The sequence below is a fragment of the Rana temporaria genome, chromosome 1 (assembly GCF_905171775.1).
Source record: "Rana temporaria chromosome 1, aRanTem1.1, whole genome shotgun sequence".
Taxonomy (NCBI): domain Eukaryota; kingdom Metazoa; phylum Chordata; class Amphibia; order Anura; family Ranidae; genus Rana; species Rana temporaria.
Genome location: NC_053489.1, coordinates 419,372,439 through 419,395,233, shown reverse-complemented (window position 1 = coordinate 419,395,233; position 22,795 = coordinate 419,372,439). Strand labels below are relative to the sequence as shown.

Here is a 22,795-nt window from a genome sequence, read left to right as displayed (position 1 = left end):
TTCTGTAGGGCTGCCGTATCCACACAAATGTGGGCCACGAATTTGCATAGAGGTCAAAGAGTTTCCATGCCAACAAGCAAATATAATTTCTACGGCAAGTTCTGAATCTACTGCAAAGTGTTTCTAATTTTAATGTATCTAATAAAGCTCCCCTGGGAGTCTCATAATGGGCATTAGTATAAAATATTAATTGAGCTGTGATTAAGGCTCACTTGTACCCATATACGAAAAAAAGGTTGTTTTTTTGGGACTTTAAATAAGGTGAGTACACATGGTTAGAAGATGAGTAGATATCAAAAACATGTTTTTATTGGGGAAACAAGGAACATGGCAAAATGACATGATACATGCAGCAATGAATACAATTGTCAATCACATATTACAAACCATATATAGAAACAAACATTGGTAGCAACCAGCCAACCACTGTGTGGTATGAAATAAATCCTGGATGTAGTAAAAAAAAAAATGACATGGTAGATGGAGAACTCAAGATAATGTATTGAGTAGGGGCGTCTGCATGAGAATAAGTGCATCCAAATTATCCCGACGCATTTCGTGGATAATATCACTCTTCAGGGGCGGGTGCACGCAAATCTATAAAAAACAAAACATGAGTAGACCAGTATGATCCAATGTTGTACCCCTCAATGAGGAGAATGTATACAAACAGAAAGGAATAGAGTTACTCATCCCTGAGTGCCCACATCATAATAATTAGGGATGGAGAATTGTGACCCATATGTCTCATTTAAAGTCCCAAAGTCCCCCTTTTTAGTTTGTACCCATATACAAGCCTATGATAAAAAACCTTTACGGAAAAGGTACAATGATATGTCTTTAGTTTCACTGTTTGTCTTTGAAGACCCTTAGTGGAGACCAGACCAGCAGTTTTGCAGGATTTGACTGGGTACCTGGGGCCTACCAAAGAAAACAAGAGTAGAGAACCACTCCAGTGGGTGGAAGTAGAAATATTGCCATTTTTAGGAGCATGTTTTGACAGTGACAGACCTACACATTACCACAGTATATTATACCATGATATTATATTATCCCCCCTCCTCTGACGACACAACACACAATTTTTTTTTTTTCAGGGAGGGGGGGTTTAAACACATGATAAAAAAACAGAGGCTTTAAAAGGCTTTAAAAAAGTGTGGCTTCTGAGCTCTGCGCCCGAAGCCCACCTAGTTGTGTGACAATAGCAAATAAATATTCGTTCTTGTAACATTGATTCTCCTTCTAGCCAATCAGGAAGTGGGTCTATGACCCTTCATCCGATTAGCCAAAGGAAGATCCGACCGGATTGGCCGCCAGGAGGAGGAGGGAGGAGACACAGGAGAACCGAGAGAAGTCGATGCTGCCTGTGCAGGGCCTGATTACTGACTGACCGACCGAGGGAATGCTGCCCGTACCCGGGCTGGCCGAGGGACGGTGGGTGGGTGTAGTTGTCACCCGTGAGTGGGGGAGTTTTGGGGAGTGGTGTCCAGTGAATTGTTTGGCGCCCCCCCCCCCAAAAACACTACTACTAGATCATGCAAACATACTGTGCATTTCAGTCAAGTGGCCCACCACTTCCAAAGCCTGCTTTCATAAGCCTGCATCTGTTGGCTCTCTCCCCTGCCTCTGGACCCACCTCTGCAAAACTGAAAGTGAGCAGGTATGGCATATTTGGTAGGGGCAACTAGAAGCATCTAAGCTGTATTGTCATAGGACTCAAGCTCATTCACCAGTCCTCTGGTGAGCCATGTGCCATTTATGACAGTCAGAGCAAGAGAATACCTTACCCCCATCACATGTTGCAATACTAAGTGCCTTAGTAAACTAATGGGCTTTGGAGGTGCTTTGAGGGTTAGAAAATGGACTTTCTTTATTGTTTCATATAAGCTTCAGCTTGTAAAAGAGCAGCGAGAACAGCAAGCTTTGAAAATCATTCCTTTTCCCCTGATGAAATCATGTGACCAAGGCTTTGGGCAGAGCCTGGGTGACTACTGACTAGAAGTTATGTTTCCTAATGCAACTGCGGTATTTCTGAGTATTACATTGACATACAAACTAGTTTTAAACCACTGTGAGTTTGATTTTACTTAATTAAAGGGGTTGTAAAGGTTCTTTTTTATTTTCTAAATAGGTTCCTTTAAGCTAGTGCATTGTTGGTTCACTTATCCTTTCCTTCGATTTCCCTTTTAAATGTTTGTTTTCTTTGTCTGAATTTCTCACTTCCTGTTCCTCCTCAGTAAGTTGTTCAGTAAGCTGTTCTGGCTGACTAAACACCACTTGGATGATGGTGTGAAGTTTACTGAGGAAAAACAGGAAGTGAGAAATTCAGACAAAGAAAATAAAAATTTAGAAGAGAAATCAAAGGAAAAGGTAAGTGAACCAACAATGCACTAGCTTAAAGGAACCTATTTAGAAAATAAAAAAATGAACCTTTACAACCCCTTTGAGGGTCTAGATTTGAATACTACACCATTGGAGCCAGTTTTTTTCCCACTTTTTTCTTTGGAATGGTAATTGAACTATCCAGCATACGATTATGAGTGCCAAGCAGCCTCAAAGGGACCAGCACTTCACTGGGAGGAGTACTCCAGCATACACAGGTACCCTAGTGGAAAGGAGGATTCCATTACAAGTGCACAGAGTTTGACCAGGGGACTGAGCAAATCCTGCTGGATACACCACATGCGATGATTGACCTTACATGTCCTGTAGGTCACACTACCAAGGGGAGAGCAGTGTGAGCATGGTGGTGTCATAGGCAGATGGAGTCACAACACGTTATTGCACGTTGATTGGTTATGCACGGGAGAGGGCAGCATTTCAGTTTTATGAATAAGATAAGATTTATGAAGGATTGTCACAATTATGTAATATATGAACTGTATAAGAATTCTATAGGAGCACATTATTACTAATATTTGTATAATTTATTATTTATTTATTTACTCATTTGATGTATGAGCATTTACTCATGTGTACTTCTATTTTACATTTATTGAATTACGGTATGTATGTGCACTTTTCAGGGAGGCGCAACCCAGACAGAAGGGCAGAGGCCTCGTGGCTGCATAATTTACCCAATTAAGGAGCTGCCTCTGCTCTTCAACAGTCAGGGTCTAAAGGCAGGGTGAGGAGAAGCAGAATGCAGGAGGTCCCCATGAAAGAAGTCACACACCAGGCAGGGGAGTATCTACCACGAGGCAAACAAGGTGTTTGCCATGGGTGGCACTTTTTATGGGGACGGCACCCCCCCCCCCCCCCCCAGGCAGAAGGTCAAAAGCGGCTCTTTAATTGGGCCTGATGGCCGCCTAATTTACCTAATTAAAGAGCTGCCTCTGCTCCTAAACAGTCGGGTCTGAGGGCAGGGTGAAGAGAAGCAGAATGCAGGAGGTCCCCATGAAAGAAGTCACACACCAGGCAGGGGAGTATCTACCACAAGGCAAACAAGGCGTTTGCCTTGGGTGGCACTTTTTATGGGGACGGCACCTCCCCCCAGGCAGAAGGCCAGAAGCGGCTCTTTAATTGGGCCTGATGGCCGCCTAATTTACCTAATTAAAGAGCTGCCTTTGCTCTTAAACAGTCGGGTCTGAGGGCAGGGTGAAGAGAAGCAGCATGCGGGAGACCCTCATCAAAGAAGTCACACACACCGGGCAGAGTAATGGAGGAGGCAGCTCAGTGTCTCCGGTCAGACCGCTCAGGGTGCCTCTTCATGTAGCAGCATCCGCCATCTCCTCTCATCTTCTCTCTGTTCCATTTAGCCACCACCGAGCCCCCCAAGCCAAGATAGCAGCCTGGATGATTTTTTTTGTTTTGTTTTGTATTCCTCGCCTCCTCCTCTGTTAATACAGTCAGGGAGGTGCTAGGTGGCTTGGTGAGGATGGCTGTCATGCACTGACGCTGGCCGATCAAAAACATGGAGAGGAGGGGCGTGGGGGGCACAGTCCAATGAGCAATAGGGTTTCTGGAAAGGTAGGGTGGAGTCATGACGTAGAGGTTGGAGAGGTGCAGTGACAGGAGGGGGAGGTGTGGCATGACTCATGGAGGTGAGACATGAGAGAAGTGATAACTGCAGAGATGTATAGAGAAGAGTTTGTGTAATGTATAGGAGAGAGAGAGAGAAGAGTGTGTATAATGTAAAGGAGAGAAAGAGAGAAGCGTGTGTATAGTGTACAGGAGAAAGAGAAGAGTGTGTATAGTGTACAGGAGCGAGAGAGAGAGGCCTGCTGACCCCATCCTATGCCCCATTGACCACATGCTTTGCTCCACTGACCCCCATCCTCTGCCCCACTAACCACATCCTCTGCCTCATTGACTCCATCCTCTGCCCCATTGGCCAGATGCTTTGCCCACTGATCCCATTCTCTGCCCCATTAGCCACATGCTTTGCCCCATTGACCCTGTCCTCTGCCCCATTGACCCTGTCCTCTGCCCCACTGACCCCCCATCCTCTGCCCCACTGGCCACATGCTTTGCCCTACTGACCAAATTTTCTACCCTACTGATCCTGTCCTCTGCCCCTCTGACCACATCCCCTGCCCCATTGACCCCATGCTCTGCCCTACTGACCCCAGTCCTATACCCTGCTGACCCTATCCTCTGTCCTTTTGACCACATACGTGACACTTGGACGAATCATTTCTTAAGGTTTGATGAAGGAAGCTGTGAATGGCTGCAGCTTCCTCATCAGATCCTGAGACAAGAACTGAATACCGTGGCTGGGGTGGATTATACTTGGATGGGGGGTGCCCAATTTTAGTCTTGCCTAGGGCAGCACAAAACCAAATGCACCACTGCATTGCACTTCAACATTCAAATTTATATAGCATACGTTAACGCAAGTTGTTGCAACGTATCACATCTGAGAAAAGTAAATGGGCCCTTGCAGTTCTTTATTCTGTGAAATAGTTAAATGTAATTTTAAAGTACGTTTTTGAACCAAACATTTTCCATTTATATATTTATTATAAGGAAATTGATTCTACAGTAACCCAGAGCGGTCATTTGTATACGTAATATAACACAAAATGATACTAAAGTATAATTTACTGTAAGTATGCATAAAAAGTGTCTTTACATTTACTAATAGTAGTTGAACGTGCTTTATGCTGAGAAATAGTAATCAGCTGTGTGCAAAAGCAGGCAGTGTGTATAAAATAATCTTTGAAAATGGATAGATACTGCCATCTGGTGTTTTCAAGTAGTTATGTCCCACAATATCACTGTGGGAAATATGTATTTATTCAATGCTATTAAGCATTGGACAGAAAAAAAACATTGTCATACAGAAAACTGCATGGTACATGGAAATACAGGACAAGCAATAATATCTGAAAACAAAACTATGGGCAAAATGAAAAATAAGTCCTCCCTGTAACATAGTTTTATTGCCTATTGATCCTGCCAGTAAGATTGCGTTTGTTTTTTTTTTTACCAAACCAAGCATTCACCAAAATTGGCAATTAGGGGGTTGAGAGAAACCATTTAGCACAGACAATGGTGCTTACACAGGTAAGCTTTTATTCAGAAAATTAAAACATTTATCCCAAAAGGAAAAATGAAAATGTGTTAGCTGGAATTAGGCTTTAATCTGTTAGTCATTTATTTAAAACAGGGCTCGACAAATCCTGGTCGCCATGGCGACTAGAAATAGCGTTCTGGCTACTTGGCTTGGAAGGTGGGCAAAAAAAAAAAAAATTTGTTCCATAGGACCGGCGCTCCGCGGACTAGGCCGAAGCCGCAGCCTCGCCTAAAACATCCTGCCCGCAGCTCGCCGCGATCATGGGAAAAGGCCGCGAGCAGCAGCCTTTTCCTAGGATCGTTGCAGGTAGGATGTTTTATACGAGGCCGCGGCTTCGGCCTAGTCCGCGGAGCGCCTTTTCCCCAGGATCGCGGCGGACTAGGCCCCCACCTCCCTCGCCGCTCGATCGCGGGGGGCCCGTGATGTCCGGTAATTGAGGCCGCGGCTTTGCGGCCTTGTGAAGTCCCCAGCTCTTCCTTGTGTAAGCTGGCGCCATCTGGCGGTGGCCGTTGGTATTACAAGTTAAGCATTACAAGTTAAACAGCAATTCTAATGTCATTTTTTACTATTTTCACTGCTATCTTCTTCCCTCTAATTAGAACCCCCAAACATTATATATATTTTTTATCCTAACTTTCTGTCACGCAGTATTTGCGCAGCGGTCTTACAAGCGCACTTTTTTGGGAAAAATTACACTTTTTTGAATTAAAAAATAAGACAACAGTAAAGTTATCCCCATTTTTTTTTATGTTATGAAAGATAATGTTACGCCAAGTAAATTCATACCCAACATGTCACGCTTCAAAATTGCGTCCGCTCGTGGAATGCCGACAAACTTTTACCCTTTAAAATCTTCATAGGCGACGTTTAAAAAAATCTACAGGTTGCATGTTTTAAGTTACAGAGAAGGTCTAGGGCTAGAATTATTGCTCTCGCTCTACCAATCGCAGCGATACCTCACATGTGTGGTTTGAACACCGTTTACATATGCGGGCGCTGCTCACGTATGTGTTCGCTTCTGCGCGCAAGCTCGTCTGGACGGGGTGCGTTTTCTGGCTCCTAACTTTTTTAGCTGGCTCCTAGATTCCAAGCAAATTTGTCAAACCCTGATTTAAAACATATTGAAATTTACTAATCTATCTAAACTTACCCTTCCCGTAGGTTAACTGCTGCCCAAGGGTGACTATATTGTTCCTCCATAGATACAGTAAAGGGTAGAGTCACCCTAAAGCTGACCATACATGAACATTTGTACTAAAATTCTTAGTACATTCAATGACTGGACAAATGTCATTCAAAAATACGAATGTTTGCTTTTAACAATCGATTCTGGAATGAATGCATGCTCCCAAATGTAAACTATATATACTGTTAGTAATTTGTTTGATTGAAAAAATATTTAATTTTGCTCCTCCAAAATTTCTCATCGTTGAGGTCAAACACAAACATTGATTTGACCCCACTAACAAAAATGTAATAAACATTCCTAAAACGAAAACATTTCAAATGTGTGTATAGCAAGCTTTAGACAGGAAGTCTAAAGTCTAAAAGTGGAAAATATAGCAAGTAGCTGTGCCAATGTTCTAGTATTGTCACCAATAGGAGGCCCATCCTAAGAAATGGCATTCAGCCTCTGCTGGAGCACATGCATCTGGACAGAAGTTGTCTGAAAGAGCCTTGATTGATGACCATATATCAGATGCAGTCACTTTTCTTCAGCAGTTCAGCTCCCCTCTGCCCATGTAATATTTGTAAATCTCTTTACAAAGTCATGCAAGGATATTCAAATCACCCTGTGAATCAGCCTTTCTCAATCAGGGTTCTGTGGAACCTTAGGGCTCCTCCAGAGGTTGTTAGGGTTTCCTTGAGCAATTTCTGCCTTTTGGAGAAGTTCCCTTTGACATCAATGATCTTTTTAGCTATCTGTTAGGCCTCGTACACACGACCGAGAATCTTGTCGTAAAAGAAACGTTGTTTTCCTCAAAGAGGTTCTTGTCAGGCTTGACAAGAATCTTGTCAAGCGTTCCTTGCATACACACTGTCAAGACAAAATCTCATCGTTCTCAAACGCGGTGACGTACAACACGTACAACGGCACTATAAAGGGGAAGTTCGATTCCCCTGACGCCACCCTTGGGGCTGCTTTTGCTAATGTCGTGTTACCGCGTGTTAGTAAAAGTTTGGTGAGAGACGATTCGCGCTTTTCAGTCTGTTACAGCGTGACGAATGTGCTATCTCCATTACGAACGCTACTTTTACCGAAGGTGCGCTCCCGTCTCATACTTTATTCTGAGCATGCGCGGGTTTCTAAGCATACACACGAACGTGTTTCTCGTCATCAACCAACCCGACGAGAAACACGACGAGGAAATTGAGACTCCCGACGAGAAAAAAGAGAGCATGTTCTCCACGACAGTCTTCTTGACGAAAAACATACACACAACCGTTTTTCTCGGCAAAAATGCTCTGCCAGCATTTTTCTTGATGGATTTTGCCAAGGAAAACGGTCGTGTGTACGAGGCCTAAGAGGAGGATTCTTCTCACTGACCACAAATGTAAGAAGCATTCCCAGTGACCATCACACTGATGAACAGGGAGATGTGCTGTAGATATAATAATTAATAATGGAAAAAAGGGGGGAAAATCAGTATCTGATTGTACAGGCCAGAAAAGGAGCATATACTAAAATAGTAAAAAATTACATATTTTATTGAAATGTCATAATTTTAAAAGAATTGTTGATGCCAACATATACATCCGAAAAACATAAGAGAGATAATTAAGGCAGTTTCCTGCATATTAACAAGAATTAGAGTCCTAGTAAGGTAGATCCTCATGTGCCAACGTGTTTTTCCAATATTTGCTTCATCAGGGCTTATGAAGACCATATAGTACTCATCTATGAACGAAAACAGTATCATTTACAACAATATTTACATACATACACAGTTTCAAATGGGTTTATTACCATTGCAGCCATATACTTAACGTGTGGAACCCACCTCAGTGACAAACCACACCCACACACAAAATCTCCCTGGGTGGGCGTTGGAGCAAAAAAAAGGAGAGATCAAGCGGAGAGGTGTCACCCTAAACATTCAGAGAGCGCTAGTAAATTATATATAGATATATACAGTATATACCAAAAGTTTGGACACACCTTCTCATTCAAAGAGTTTTCTTTATTTTCTTGACTATGAAAATTGTAGATTCACACTGAAGGCATCAAAACTATGAATTAACACAAAAAAGTGTGAAACAACTGAAAATATATTTCATATTCTAGGTTCTTCAAAGTAGCCACCTTTTGATTTGATTACTGCTTTACACACTCTTGTCATTCTCTTGATGAGCATCACTCTCCTTCTTGGTCAAATAGCCCTTACACAGCCTGGAGGTGTGTTTGGGGTCATTGTCCTGTTGAAAAATAAATGATGGTCCAACTAAACGCAAACCGGATGGAATAGCATGCCGCTGCAAGATGCTGTGGTAGCCATGCTGGTTCAGTATGGCTTCAATTTTGAATAAATACCCAACAGTGTCACCAGCAAAGCACCCCCACACCATCACACCTCCTCCTCCATGCTTCACGGTGGGAACCAGGCATGTAGAGTCCATCCGTTCACCTTTTCTGCGTCGCACAAAGACACAGGGATTGGAACCAAAGATCTCAAGTTTGGACTCATCAGACCAAAGCACAGATTTCCACTGGTCTAATGTCCATTCCTTGTGTTCTTTAGCCCAAACAAGTCTCTTCTGCTTGTTGCCTTTCTTTAGCAGTGGTTTCCTAGCAGATATTCTACCATGAAGGCCTGATTCACACAGTCTCCTCTTAACTGTTCTAGAGATGTGTCTGCTGCAAAAGGTGGCTACTTTGAAGAACCTAGAATATGAAATTTATTTTCAGTTGTTTCACACTTTTTTGTTATGTATAATTCCACATGTGTTAATTCATAGTTTTGATGCCTTCAGTGTGAATCTACAATTTTCATAGTCATGAAAATAAAGAAAACTCTTTGAATGAGAAGGTGTGTCCAAACTTTTGGTCTGTACTGTATATGTATATATATATAGTAATGCATTTGTTCACTCTCTATTCTGGCCAGATAAGACACTTACTATGGATCAAACCACAGAAGAAAGTTCAATCATCGGGTATAAGGAACAATCCCAATATTTAATGAATATAGGTTCAGCATTAAGTTAGGAAGTGATGTAGTGAATTTGCATAATATGCCTTTGAAACAAAAATAGAAAAGTATTTGATCTATTGCTCAATAATTATATATATATATATTACACACACACAGCATATATCTCTATCAATAAGGATATATGCTACACTCATATTTGATCAAATTTGCCTTTAAAAGTATTTTCTCCAGCGCCCCGCTCATGGAGATCTTGTGTGCGGGTGTGGTTTGGCACTGAGGTGGGTTCCACACATTAAAGGGTCACTAAAGGAAAACATTTTTTTAGCTGAAATGACTGTTTACAGGGTATAGAGACATAATAGTTAACTGATTCCCTTTAAAAATGATTAAAAATAGATAAAAACCAATCATATAATGTACCTACAGTTTAGTTTCATTTTTGCTGTTGTTTCCTGGTTCTCTTATGTACAGAGACAAAGAGCCAATAGAGGGCAGTGATGCTTTGTAAAACGAAACTGGATTGGTGCGGACACACAGTAATCACACCTCCTTGATTAGTCACCACAGTGAGAAATCTCCCAGTACTGTGGTGATCAGGAAACAGACAACCAGGAAGTGTCCAGAACAGAGAGGAATTACAGCAACATCAAAGAAAAAACGAACAATGAGGACATGAAACCAGGACTGCAGTAAGGTAAAGGAAGCTATTTAGCTAAAAAAAAAATCCTTTAGTGACCCTTTAAGTATATGGCTGGAATGGTTAATATACCTGTTTTAAACAGTGCATGTATGTAAATACTGTTTTCTTTCATAGATGAGTACTATATGGTCTTCATAAGCTCTGATCAAACAAATATTGGCGAAACATGTCGACACATGTGGACCTAACTTAATATTACTCCAATTCTGATTAGTATGCGGGAAACTGCCTAATTTAGCTCTTGTGTTTTTATGATGTACAGTAAATGTTGGCATCAACAATTATTTAAAAATTTTGACATTTCAATAAAATATGTAATTTTTTACTACTTTTAGCATATGCTCCTTTTCTGGTCTGTACAGTCTGATACTCTTTTTCCCCACTTTTTTTCTGTGTACATTATGGATTATGGTGTTAGATTTATTTATAAATAATTATTAATAAGGGTTCCTTGAGACCCAAACATTATTTCAAGGGTTCCTCCATGTTCAAAAGGTTGAGAAAGACTATTGTAGAAATTATGAACTTAATTAATTAATGTTAAATGTTTATTAAATGTTTATTTATCCTGTTCGCAATGACCATGTTTAAAGTGGTTGTAAAGTCTATAATAAGGTAGACTTCCACCAATCAAATTCTTCGAGTTTCTTAAATTCCCCATAGCTAGGGTTATTCCATAGCGGAGTAAGAGTCGTATAACCCTTAACACTTGTAATGTTTTTGATTTCCTGCCAATAGCAAGCCCCCCTGCGTCTTTGGCTAGCATTAATTTAGCATTAATTTAGTTAGTTTAATACAGGGTTGTTTTTTCCGCCTGATAAGTTTTCGACAAAGAGAATCTATCTTCCTAAACCAAAACAATGTAATCCATTTAGGGGAGTTATGTAGTATAGGAAGCAATTCATATCATCCATATAATTTTAATAAGGTTGGCTCTGCCAATCACTATCCTACACCAATTCCTACATTTATCCGCAAATTTACCCAATAGTGGTTTGAGATTCAATATAGTCCTTTACATTTCGGGAATCCTCTACACCAAAATATTTCACTGTATACTTAATTAAAACATTTGAAGCTGTTTCTGGTAGGGGCGTATTTAGATCATCTAATGGTGACAGTATTGATTTATCCAAGTTAATCCGGAAGCCTGAAAATAGCCCAAATGTAGAGATGAGGCTCATCAGTTCTTTTAATGAATTTGTAGTATCCCCTCAAAAAAAAAGGGTGTCGTCTGCATATGGGGCCATTTTATCCTCTCTTCCTGCATGGCCAAACCCCATAATACCATAATTCTGGAAAGTGAAAAAGACAAGGATAGGTTGTTTTTAATTCCTAACCACGACTTAGGTTCGCCATACATCATTCTTAACCATGTCAAGAAGCCAGGCCTTATACCAAAGGCGGTAAGTACAGCCCATAAATACTCCCACTCCATCATATCAAAAGCTTTATGGGCATTCAGGTACAGTATAGCTCTTGTGCCTAATTTGCCCATGGGTGCATATTTAAAAAAAGTCAGCAGATGTTTATTGATACTGCTCTTAAGGGAGCAAAAGCCAGTTTGGTCTCCATGAATTAGAGTATTAATGTATCTAGATAGCCTATTTACGAGCACCCTCACTAAGATATTCGCGTCTGATGTGAGGAGAGATATAGGTCGATAAGATTCTGGCATTAATGGATTTTTTTCCTGTTTTGGAACCACTATTATTATTGTTTCCTGCATTGAAACTGGGAGACTTTGCATTCTAAAGGCCTCATTTAATGCCTCCAGAAGTTCAGGTAATAAAATCTGTTCATATTTTTTACGAACTTCTGTAGGCAGGCCATCTTGCCCTGGAGCTTTATTATTATGAGTTTGAGATACTGCTTGTTTTAGCTCTTCCAAGGATAAAGGGCTATCTAACAATTCTCTTTCTGTTGGTTTAAGGTTAGGTATAGCAAGTATGAGCTATGATGCGAATGTGAGTGGGCGTTCCAACAGGCTCACACAGTACCATTGTAATCTTGTCACATCCTGGGTACCCCCAGGGGTATTGGACTGCTGGGCGGTCCACCACAAGGTGCACACCGCACGTTAGATATCGAGCTCCAGGTTCCAGAAGCTGGGAGCTGGTGCCGAGCCAGGAGCCAAGAGCAGGAGACCGCGTGGCTGGAAAGAGACCCCTGAGCGGGAGCCGCATTGGCAGTGGTCGGTCGTGCCGGTGTTAGAGCGGAAGCCGTTGCAGCAACGGCGGGTATCTGTAACAGGCGCCATCGGGCCACCTGTTCTCTGTGAAACAAGCGCTTTCAGAGCCGTATTGCGTTCCATGCTGGAACGCATATGGCGCATGCGCGATGGCGTCATCGCCCCGGCGCCGTGCTGCATTCCAGCGTGGAACGCGGAAATGCGCCGCTACGCCGCTACGCGGTCTTTTGAATTAGTGCTATGCACTACAGCTGTCCGCTGGCTATAAAGCCATTCACAAGCCATATAGGCTTTGTTCTATTATTGTCAGCCGTAGCTCGGCCTACGCTACAGAAATGGGTGTCATTGCTCCCCATGCCGGAACACCGCTCCAGCCTCAACTACTCCTTTAATACCATCTACACTTGCTGTTACTCGGAGTGTATTATCTTTAACAAATCAAATGCTGGAACTAAAAGAAAACATTACTGTTATCAGACAGGAGAATCCAAAAATTTGTGAAGGCATTATGGCAGTGGAGGGTAGAGATAGTGCGGTGGAGGATACCCTGCCCTTGATAAAAAATAAACTTCAGCAAACGAGAACACAAATAAAGAATCAAGCACAGAGGCTGGAGGTGATATGTGAAAAAGGAGGGCGCTAGAAAGTGATTATAAGAAACACTCATAAATATTAAATATACTAAAGTGAGAAAAATACAATCATAAAATTCTCCCAAGTGGATAAACCATTGATATACAATTAGTGGTAATAAATCTTTACAAGTATTGCACACATAATATAAGTCCATAAAGAAAGTGTTTGACACTTTCTAAGGAAAAATATACAAAGCAAAAAAGATAAAAAATTGGCCCAATTGAAAAAAAAAACAAATAATGTGATTAATTTCCAAAATCCATCCACCAACAAAAAACAAAATCTTGCTGTAAAAGGATTGTTGTCCAGACACTGCAAACTTGTTCCTTCACCATACGCAAGGATAAGACACCCAAAGTGCACAGAAGGGGAATGTGCTTACCAGACTCAATGGATCTTTTTGATTAGAAAAAGATCTCATGCCCTTATGCCTTAGGAGCGTGCCTGCACACTTTGCCATAAACAGGAGATGTGGGTATTGGCTCAAGACCGCCATTGCAGAGATGGAACATGGAATGAAAAAGCCAAAACTTCCATAGTGCAAACCATTTAATAAAATGACAGAACAAAAAAGGCCAAATGGCCGCTTACATTAAAAGGTGCCCAACCCGGCACTGGGGCTGCAGACTCGTAAGGAATCGCCGCATTTCCCTAATTTGCATGTTTGAATGAGTAATCAATGGGAGCAGCACCATGCACCCAGCCTAAATGTACGCCCACCCTATGCCGGCGTAAGCAACCTACGTCGGCAGGGTGTAGCCTGTTTATAGGCGCATATCTGTTTGTGGGTCTGGTGCACAGATACGACGGCGCACATTTGCACTTACGTTGGCGTAACTTGTTATACGTCGGCGTAAGTGCTTTGTGAATCTGGGCCATTCTGTGTACTTCAGATCTCCTCCTCCTTTCTTCTCCAGCTCTCCCAGGATTGGCTGCTCCACACCTCAGCATGATTGGGCATGCTGAAGTCATGTGGTGACTTTTCTGGGTTTTGACTGGATGTTAGTGATCATAGCAGAAGTTCAGTATAAGACATACACAGGAAAAAATGCATGTTAACAAGGGGAGTGTAGAGGTGGGTGGGGAGTCTACTGACATGACTCCACCCACCAAGCTCCGGACAACAGACCCACCCACAGAATCTTCTGTTTTTCGGGTCTCATAACAGATAGAGGGGAGACATTTGACAGGAAAGGATACATGTAGGAGGCATGTATATCCTTATAGATAACCACTATGGTAGTAGTTTAGAAAGGACAAGAGTGGGTTTACATCCACTTTAAGAAAGGTCATGCTTATAGGGAAAAGGTATATTATATATATATATATATATATATATATATATATATATATATATATATATATATATAGTAATGTTATATTTTCTAACCCCTTATTTTTCTTTTCAGGAAGATGATAGTTATTCCAGGTTAAATATGCAGTATCTCACAAAAGTGAGTACACCCCTCAAATTTTAAAATATTTTATTATATCTTTTCATGAGACAACACTGAAGAAATGATACTTTGCTACAATGTAAAGTAGTGAGTGTACAGCTTGTATAACAGTGTAAATTTGCTATCCCCTCAAAATAACGCAACACAGCCATTCATTTCTAAACTGATGGCAACAAAAGTGAGTACACCCCTAAGTGAAAATGTCTGAATTGGGCCAAAAGTGTCAATATTTTGTGTGGCCACCATTATTTTCCATCACTGCCTTAACCCTCATGGGCATGCAGTTCACCAGAGCTTCACAGGTTGCCACTGGAGTCTTCTTCCACTCCTCAATGACAACATCACGGAGCTGGTGGATGTTAGGGACCTTGCGCTCCTCCGCCTTCCATTTGAGGATGCCCTACAAATGCTTAATAGGGTTTAGGTCTGGAGACATGGTTGGCCAGTCCATCGCCTTTACCCTCAGCTTCTTTAGCATAGCAGTGGTCGTCTTGGAGGTGTGTTTGGGGTTTTTATCATGTAGGAATACTGTCCTGCGACCCAGTCTACGAAGGGAGGAGATCATGCTCTGCTTCAGTATGTCACAGTACAATTTAGCGTTTATTATTCCCTTTAATGAACTGTATCTCCCCAGTGCCAGCAGCGATCGTGCAGCCCTAGACCATGACACTCCAACCACCATGCTTGACTGTCTTTGTACTCCTCACTTGACACCATTGCTTGACACCATCTGAACCAAATACGTTTATCTTGGTCTCATCAGACCACAGGACATGGTTCCAGTAATCCATGTCCTTAGTCTGCATGTCTTTAGCAAACTGTTTGCAGACTTGTGCATCATCTTTAGAAGAGGCTTCCTTCTGGAACGACAGTCATGCAGACCAATTTGATGCAGTGTGCGGTATATGGTCTAAGCACTGACGGGCTGACCCCCCCCCCCCTTTGTGAAATACTGTGGATATGGTGGTTAGATTCTCTATAAGGTACCGGCGTAGCAGCCAAAATTGTTAAGTTAGTCACTAGGAGGGTCCCCTGTATATGTATATAGAAATGAAGGTTGGAGTTTCTAAAAGGTTGGGGGAGAGTTTTCAACAAGTCTGGGTGTTCCCATGTACAAGTTCCCCTTTCTCTCTCCCAACTGGTCATACTGTGCCTTGTATTCCCCCCCCCCCCCCCCTTGGCATTTTTCGTGTTTTGTTGCCTCACAACCTGGAATTAACATGGATTGTTTGAGGATTTGCATAATTTAATTAACAGGACATGAACATGACATTTGAAAATGTTTTTCTTTATTTTTATTGTGAAACAAACAACAAATAGGAGAAAATAACAGAAAAAGTCAATGTGCATAACTATTCACCCCCCTAAAGTCAATACTTTGTAGAGCCATCTTTTACAGCTATAACAGCTCCAAGTGGATAGGTCTCTATGAGCTTGCCACATCTTACCACTTGGATTTTTGCCCATTCCTCCTTGCAAAACTTCTCCAGCTCCTTCAAGTTGGATGGTTTGCGTATGTGAAAAGCAATCTTTAAGTCTGACCACAGATTTTCTACGGGATTGAGGTCTGCACTTTGCCTGGGCCATTCCAACACATTTACATGCTTCCCCCTAAACCACTCAAGTGTTGCTTTAGCAGTGTGTTTGGGGTCATTGTCCTGCTGGAAGGTGAACCTCCGTCCCAGCATCAAATCAAACACAGAGTGGTACAGGTTTTGCTCATGAATATCCCTGTATTTGTCGCCATTCATCTTTCCCTCAACTCTGACCAGTTTTCCAGTCCCGACTGCTGAAAAATCCCCACAGCATGATGCTGCCAGCACCATGTTTCACTGTGGGGATGGTGTTCTTTGGGTGATGTGATGTGTTGGGTTTGCGCCATAGTGTTTTCTTTGATGGCCAAAATGTTCAATTTTAGTGTCATCAGACCAGAGCACCTTCCTCCATACATTTTGGGAGTCTCCCACATGCCTTTTCGCAAACTTAAAATGTGCCATTTTGTTTTTTGCTGAAAGTAATGGCTTTCTTCTGGCCACTCTGCCATAAAGCCCAACTCTTTGGAGCGTATGGCTTATTGTCATCCTATGTACAGATACTCCAGTCTCTGCTGTGGAACTATGCAGCTCCTCCAAGGTTACCTTAGGTCTCTGTGCTGCCTCTGATTAATGCCCTCTTTGTCCGGTCCTTGAGTTTTGGTGTGTGGCCGTATCTCGGCAGGTTTTTTGCTGTTGTGCCATGTTCTTTCCATTTGGTTATGATAGATATGATGGTGTTCCTAAGGATCATCAAAGATTTGGATATTTTTTTATAACCTAAGTCTGACTTGTACTTCTCAATAACATTGTCCCTTACTTGTTTTGAGTGTTCCTTGGTCTTCATGGCGGTGTTTGGTTAGTGGTGCCCCTTGCCTAGGTGTTGCAGCCTCTGGGGCCTTTCAAAAAGGGTGTGTATATGTAATGACAGATCATGTGACACTTAGATTGCACACAGGTGGACATAATTTCACTGATTATGTGACTTCTGAAGTTAATTGGTTGCACCAGAGCTTTTTATGGGCTTCATAACAAAGGGGGTGAATACATACGCACATGCCAATTATCAGTATTTTATTTCTGAAAAATAGTTTTATGCGTATATTTTTCTAATTTTACTTCACCGACTTAGACTATTGTGTTCTGATCCATCACATATAATTCAGATTAAAAAACATTGAACTAAAGCTGTAATGTAATAAAATAGGTAAAAAGCCAAGGGGGTAAATACTTGTTATGCAGAATCAGTTCTGGAGGGAGTTTTTTTGTTTTGCAAGGTTTCTTGGAAGATGTCCTTGAATGGGCATGTATGAACTTAGTGAGGCCATTAGACAATTGCAAGAGATGGGAAGTAAAATTAGGATGATATCATGGAATGTAAGAGGACTTGGAGATATGGGGAAAAAACAGGCAGTTTTTGAAACCAGCAATTGTGTTTTTGTAGGAGATGAAGAGGAGGACAGATTTAACACTTCAAAAGGTACAGGGAAAGGGAATAAAACAAGGTTTGCTAGACAAGTTCAGAAGATGGGTTTGGTGGATGTATCAAGACTTAAATACCCATTGGTAAGAGAATACTCCTGCTATTCAAGCACTTATGGGTCATTATTAAGAATAGATCTGGCCCTGGGAAATTATAACTTTCTCCCATGGCTAGAATCAATTCAGTATAGTCCTAGAGGTCTCTCAGATCACTCCCCTCTAGTATTGACTATGAAGATGGGGGGCAATTATCACCTCCACCATGGAAAGTTAACCCACAATGGTTGTCTTTAATGCCGGAGGGGAACCCAATGGAATCATCAATATTAGATTTAAAAAAACAAAACAAGGGCACTGCTTCTCAGTTAGGCCCCTTTCACACCTGCGGACCGTATGTCTGCTTTTTCATCCATCCGTTTGCGGATGAAAAAGGGACATACATTTGTCCCTATGAGATTGTGGGAGTCAGCGGATGAATATACGCTGACACCCGATCTCGTCCGCCTCTGCAATGATCCGATTCTGCAGACGGAAGAAAACCCTATACAGTGTGCGGGGACCGTCCTGTCATCCGCCAGCTCAGCGGGGATCAACGGAGCGATCCCCGCTGAGCATACGGAGCATACGGAGGCAGATCATTACTGATCCACCCCTTGTGAAAGGGGCCTTTGTGGTCTGGGACGCTATAAAGGTCTATCTATGAGGAGTAACGATTCAAGACGTTTCTAAAATTAAGAGCTCAACAAGACAATGGGAGGAGGAAGTAATGCAGATGGTGAATCTGGCAGAGCAGGATTTTATTGGGGACCCGACTGAAGATAGGTAAACAAGTCGGACGTATGTTGGCAGTAATAGCCCAGGCTCAAGAGGGTCCATTAACTATTGCAGTTATATACCCACAATTGATCCAGAGGAAAAAAACAATAAGGCCTGCAGGCAGTATTAGGTCTAGAGCAGTGGTTCTCAACCTGGGGTCGGGACCCCCTGGGGGTCGAATTACAATTTGCTAGGGGTCACTGAATCCTGGGCTGTTTTTGAAGCCTGCACCGCTCACCCAGCTGGGCTGTTCCTGGAGCCCGTGGCCACCCACTCTGCCTCTTCGCAGCCACCCAATAAGTTCACGGCATGGGTGGGGGGGAGAGACTAGAGGTCAGCTGACTGGTGAGGAATGTGAAGTGGGAGGAGCCGGAGGAGACCCTATCTCCTGATTTTGGCATAGGTGTCACTGCTGCGAGACACCACATAGCTGGAGCTACAGTGAGTAACACTACCAGGCTGTGATTAGAGTTGCTATTAAAAGTCCCCACTACAGTTCTCAGATTAGCAGATGACCTTGATCAAGAGCACCTAAGTTGACTGATCAGAACTCCCCTTAGCACTGCCACTGATTCCACCCCCCGCCAGCACTGCCACTCATCCCAACTCCCCGCCAGCACTGCCATTCATACCAACTCCCCGCCAGCACTGCCACTTATCCCAACTCCCCGCCAGCACTGACACTCATCCCATAACCCCCCCTCCCCACCAAGGCGTAAGAGAAGGAATACAAATAGAGAATACATGGAAGGTAGAAGAAAAGAGGGGGAGGAACAAAGAAAGATGGAGAGAAAGAATAAGAGAAAGAACAAGAAAGCTGGCTAGAGAGAGGGATGGGGGGGGGGGACAGAAATTAGGATAGATAAAAGGGAAAGAGAGGAGAACAAAGAGAGAGAGAGCGGTACATCCTAAAATGTACCATAAGGGGTTTTAATACTGTACGAGTGGAAGGGACTCAGGGAGCGCTAAATGCCCATGGGTTAGGTGCACAAATTACTTGCCTTGGGTACTGACAACCCACACTACGAAAATAATTTTACTGTTAGGGGTCCCCTCAACTTGGGAAATTTTATCAAGGGGTCACGGCAGTAGAAAGGTTGAGAATCAATGGTCTAGAGGATAGCAGGTTAGGCAGTTCCTAATGGCTCAGTCCCTAGGAGCAGTAATGGATAATGGCCGACAGGCCCTCTCACCAGACCCAGCGAAACTGCAGCAATGATCCCTCTGGCTGGACGTTCGCTCAGGGCGACTCTGGTTAGCAGTGTAGCACGTCTGTACCCTGGCAGTGGCTCAGTCTTTTTCTCTCTGGCGGTGCAGGGCAGCAGTGTAGCTCTCTCTGTGGTGGTGTTGAGCAACGTGTCTCTCTCTCTCTTGTGGTGCTGGGTTGTGTGGTTCTCTCTCTGGCGGTGCTGGGAAGCAGCATAGCTCTATCTCTAGTGGTTCTTGGCAGCAGCGTGACTCTCTCTCTATAGAGGTGCTGGGTAGCATGGCTCTCTCTCTCTTTGGTGGTGCTGGGCAGAGTGGCTTACTCTCTCGTAGTGCTAAGCAGTGTGGCTTTCTTTTAGGTGGTGCTGGGTAGCGTGGCTTTCTAACTGGTGGTTCTGGGTAGCAGCGTGGCTCTCTCCATTGGGGTGCTGGGCAGCGTGGCTCTCTTTGTCGTGGTGCTGGGCAGTGGGGCTCTCTTTATGATGGTACTGGGCAGTGGGGCCTTCATTTTAGTGGTGCTGGGCAGCAGCGTAGCTCTCTTTTTGGAGGTGCTAGGCAGCGTGGCTGTCTCTGGTGATTATGGGCAGCAGCGTGGCTCTCTCTCTCTATATGGTGGTTCTGGGCATCAGCGTATCTATCTCTCTGGTAGTGCTGGGCAGCGTGGCTCTCCTTTTGGTGGGTCTGGGCAGTGGTGTCGCTCTCTCTAGCTGGTGGTTCTGGGCAGCAGCGTGGCTCTCTTTTTGGAGGTGCTAGGCAGCGTGGCTGTCTCTGGTGATTATGGGCAGCAGCGTGGCTCTCTCTCTCTATATGGTGGTTCTGGGCATCAGCGTATCTATCTCTCTGGTAGTGCTGGGCAGCGTGGCTCTCCTTTTGGTTGTGCTGGGCAGTGTGGCTCTCTCTCTGGTGGTGCTGGGCATCATGGCTCTCTATCTGGTAGTTCTGGACAGCAGCATGGCTCTCTCTCTGGCTTGCACCCAGCACAGTCCTCTCTTTCTTTTTCCTGTAGCCCTCCCTCATCTTTTTCCCGGGTCCCAGGCTCTCTCTCGCTCCTCCTCTCCCCCCAGCAGTGCATATTGGGAGCTGTGGACTGCTCCCTGTGGACAACAATGAGGCCGCCAATCTTCTAGGACTACATGTCCCATGATGCTCTCCTAGTTTCTTTAGATTGGTCCTCCACTATGGCCAATGGGGAGGGAAACAGAGCAGGCAGCAAGCTAGGACACTGATGAGAGCTGCTCTCGCTTCTCCCCCACTGCTGACAGGAGAAAGAGGGAGTAAGCAAGGGAAGCACTCTGACAGCCCGCAGTTGGCCTCTCTCCTGTCACAGCGCCACTGTTGTGTAATCCGGTTGGACTGAGAGGGGAAAACCTGCTGTCACTGCTTCACTAATAGGCAGGGGGGTGGCGGCTCGACAGCACCTTGATGGTGTCACCCTTCTGGCGGGTGGAACCTGTGCGCGGTCCACACCTCCATAGCGACGCCACTGTGGTTTGTACCCTCATAGTGACACCACTGCGGTCCGCACCCCCCTCACCCCAATAGTGATGCCACTGCGGTTCACACCCCCATATCGACACCACTGCGGTACACACCCCCAAATCGATGCCACTGTGGTCTGCACCCCCACATCCCCATAGCGATGCCAATGTGGTCTGCATCCCCCACACTCCCATAGAAACACCACTCCGCACCCCCAAAGCGACGCCACTGTGGTCTGCACCCCCCTAGCGATGCCAATGTGGTCTGCATCCCCCAATCGATACTACTGTGGTCTGCACCCCCCGCACCCCCATAGTGATGCCAATGCGGACAGCACCCCTCCCACACCCCCGTAGCAACACCACTGTGGTCCGCATACCCAAAGCAACTGCACTGTGGTCTGCACCCCCATAGTGCTGCCAATGCGGTCTGCACCCCCCGCATCCCCATAGCGATGCCAATGCGCTCCGCTCCCCCCACACCCCCATAGCAACGCCACTGTGGTCTGCACCTCCCTGCACCCCAATAGCGATGCCAATGCGGTCCACACCTCCTCAGCGATGCCAATGCGGTCTGCACCCCCCAAGCGACGCTACTGTGGTCTGCACCCCCATAGTGTGATGCTACTGTGGTCTGCACCCCCATAGCAATGTCAATGTGTCGTCCCCCCCATAGTGACGCCTCTGATAGTGACGATATCACTACTACTTTTACATAGTAATATCTCGGTTTACAATGACATTTTGTGCAGACAGCACAGATTTATATCCTATTGAGGGATATATTTGAATGAAAGTTTTGCTGTAACATAGACTGTAATAGACCAAGTTGATATATCAGTGGAATACAATCACTGTGAAGTTAGATCCTTTTTTCAGAAAGATATTTATGACATAATAAAGGTAAACATTTCTTCCACCAAGCCAGCTGTGTTCTTCACAATACTATCAGTGATCCTATAAAGCACACTGATGGAGCCGTTTACCTCCAGGTAGAAGAGGTCCAGCGATGTGATCTGTGAATCCAGAAAGTCTTCATAGGTGTTGAACTGGGTGATGATCCCGTCCATAGCAGTACCGCTCTCGTCGTCCTCCATTGCTGGATTCTACTGTAATGCGTCCTTAGCAACCGAGGGCGGTCCGAGCACGCGTCATGGAGGCGGAGACGTAGGTATTCGGCAGCCAATAAGAGCTCAGCCGGTGAAACATCCGCAATCGAATATTGCCCAGGACGAACTGCGCATGCGACGTACTTAAATGGCGAGTTCACTATCGGCTGTTGGCTAGACGGCGCCTGCGCACAATAGTCAACTGAAGACATTTTTGAGTTCGATTGTGCCTCGCGCTGACGAGGGACGTTCATGTAGGTGAGGGGCGGATTTTTACATGATGGGCAGTGTTTCTCGACAGAACGGCTCAGGTGAAAGTGGGCGTGATCAGCGCATGGGACGGGCGTAGTCTACCTCCTCTGCTCAGGCTCAGAGGGACTACAACCCCTAGCAATCTCTGTCAGCATGGGGAACCACAATTCCCAGAATGTACTGTAATGGGACTTCAGCTCCCAGCCTGGAATAACATGTTTCAGGACTACATATCCCAGCATGATTTTTTTTCTATAGATGTAC

The 22,795-nt window shown here is 44.1% G+C and overlaps 1 protein-coding gene across 1 annotated transcript in view; it reads right to left on the bottom strand.

Annotated features, from left to right (window-relative positions):
* The window catches only part of CFAP299 (cilia and flagella associated protein 299), a 632,736-nt gene extending 610,415 nt beyond the window's left edge, over positions 1–22,321 (bottom strand). The window contains exon 1 of the mRNA XM_040325089.1: positions 22,157–22,321. Within this exon, the coding sequence (XP_040181023.1) occupies positions 22,157–22,267 (111 nt within the window). The 5' untranslated portion in view covers positions 22,268–22,321. The remainder of the gene's footprint in view (positions 1–22,156) is intronic.
* Between the last annotated feature and the right edge of the window lie 474 nt (positions 22,322–22,795).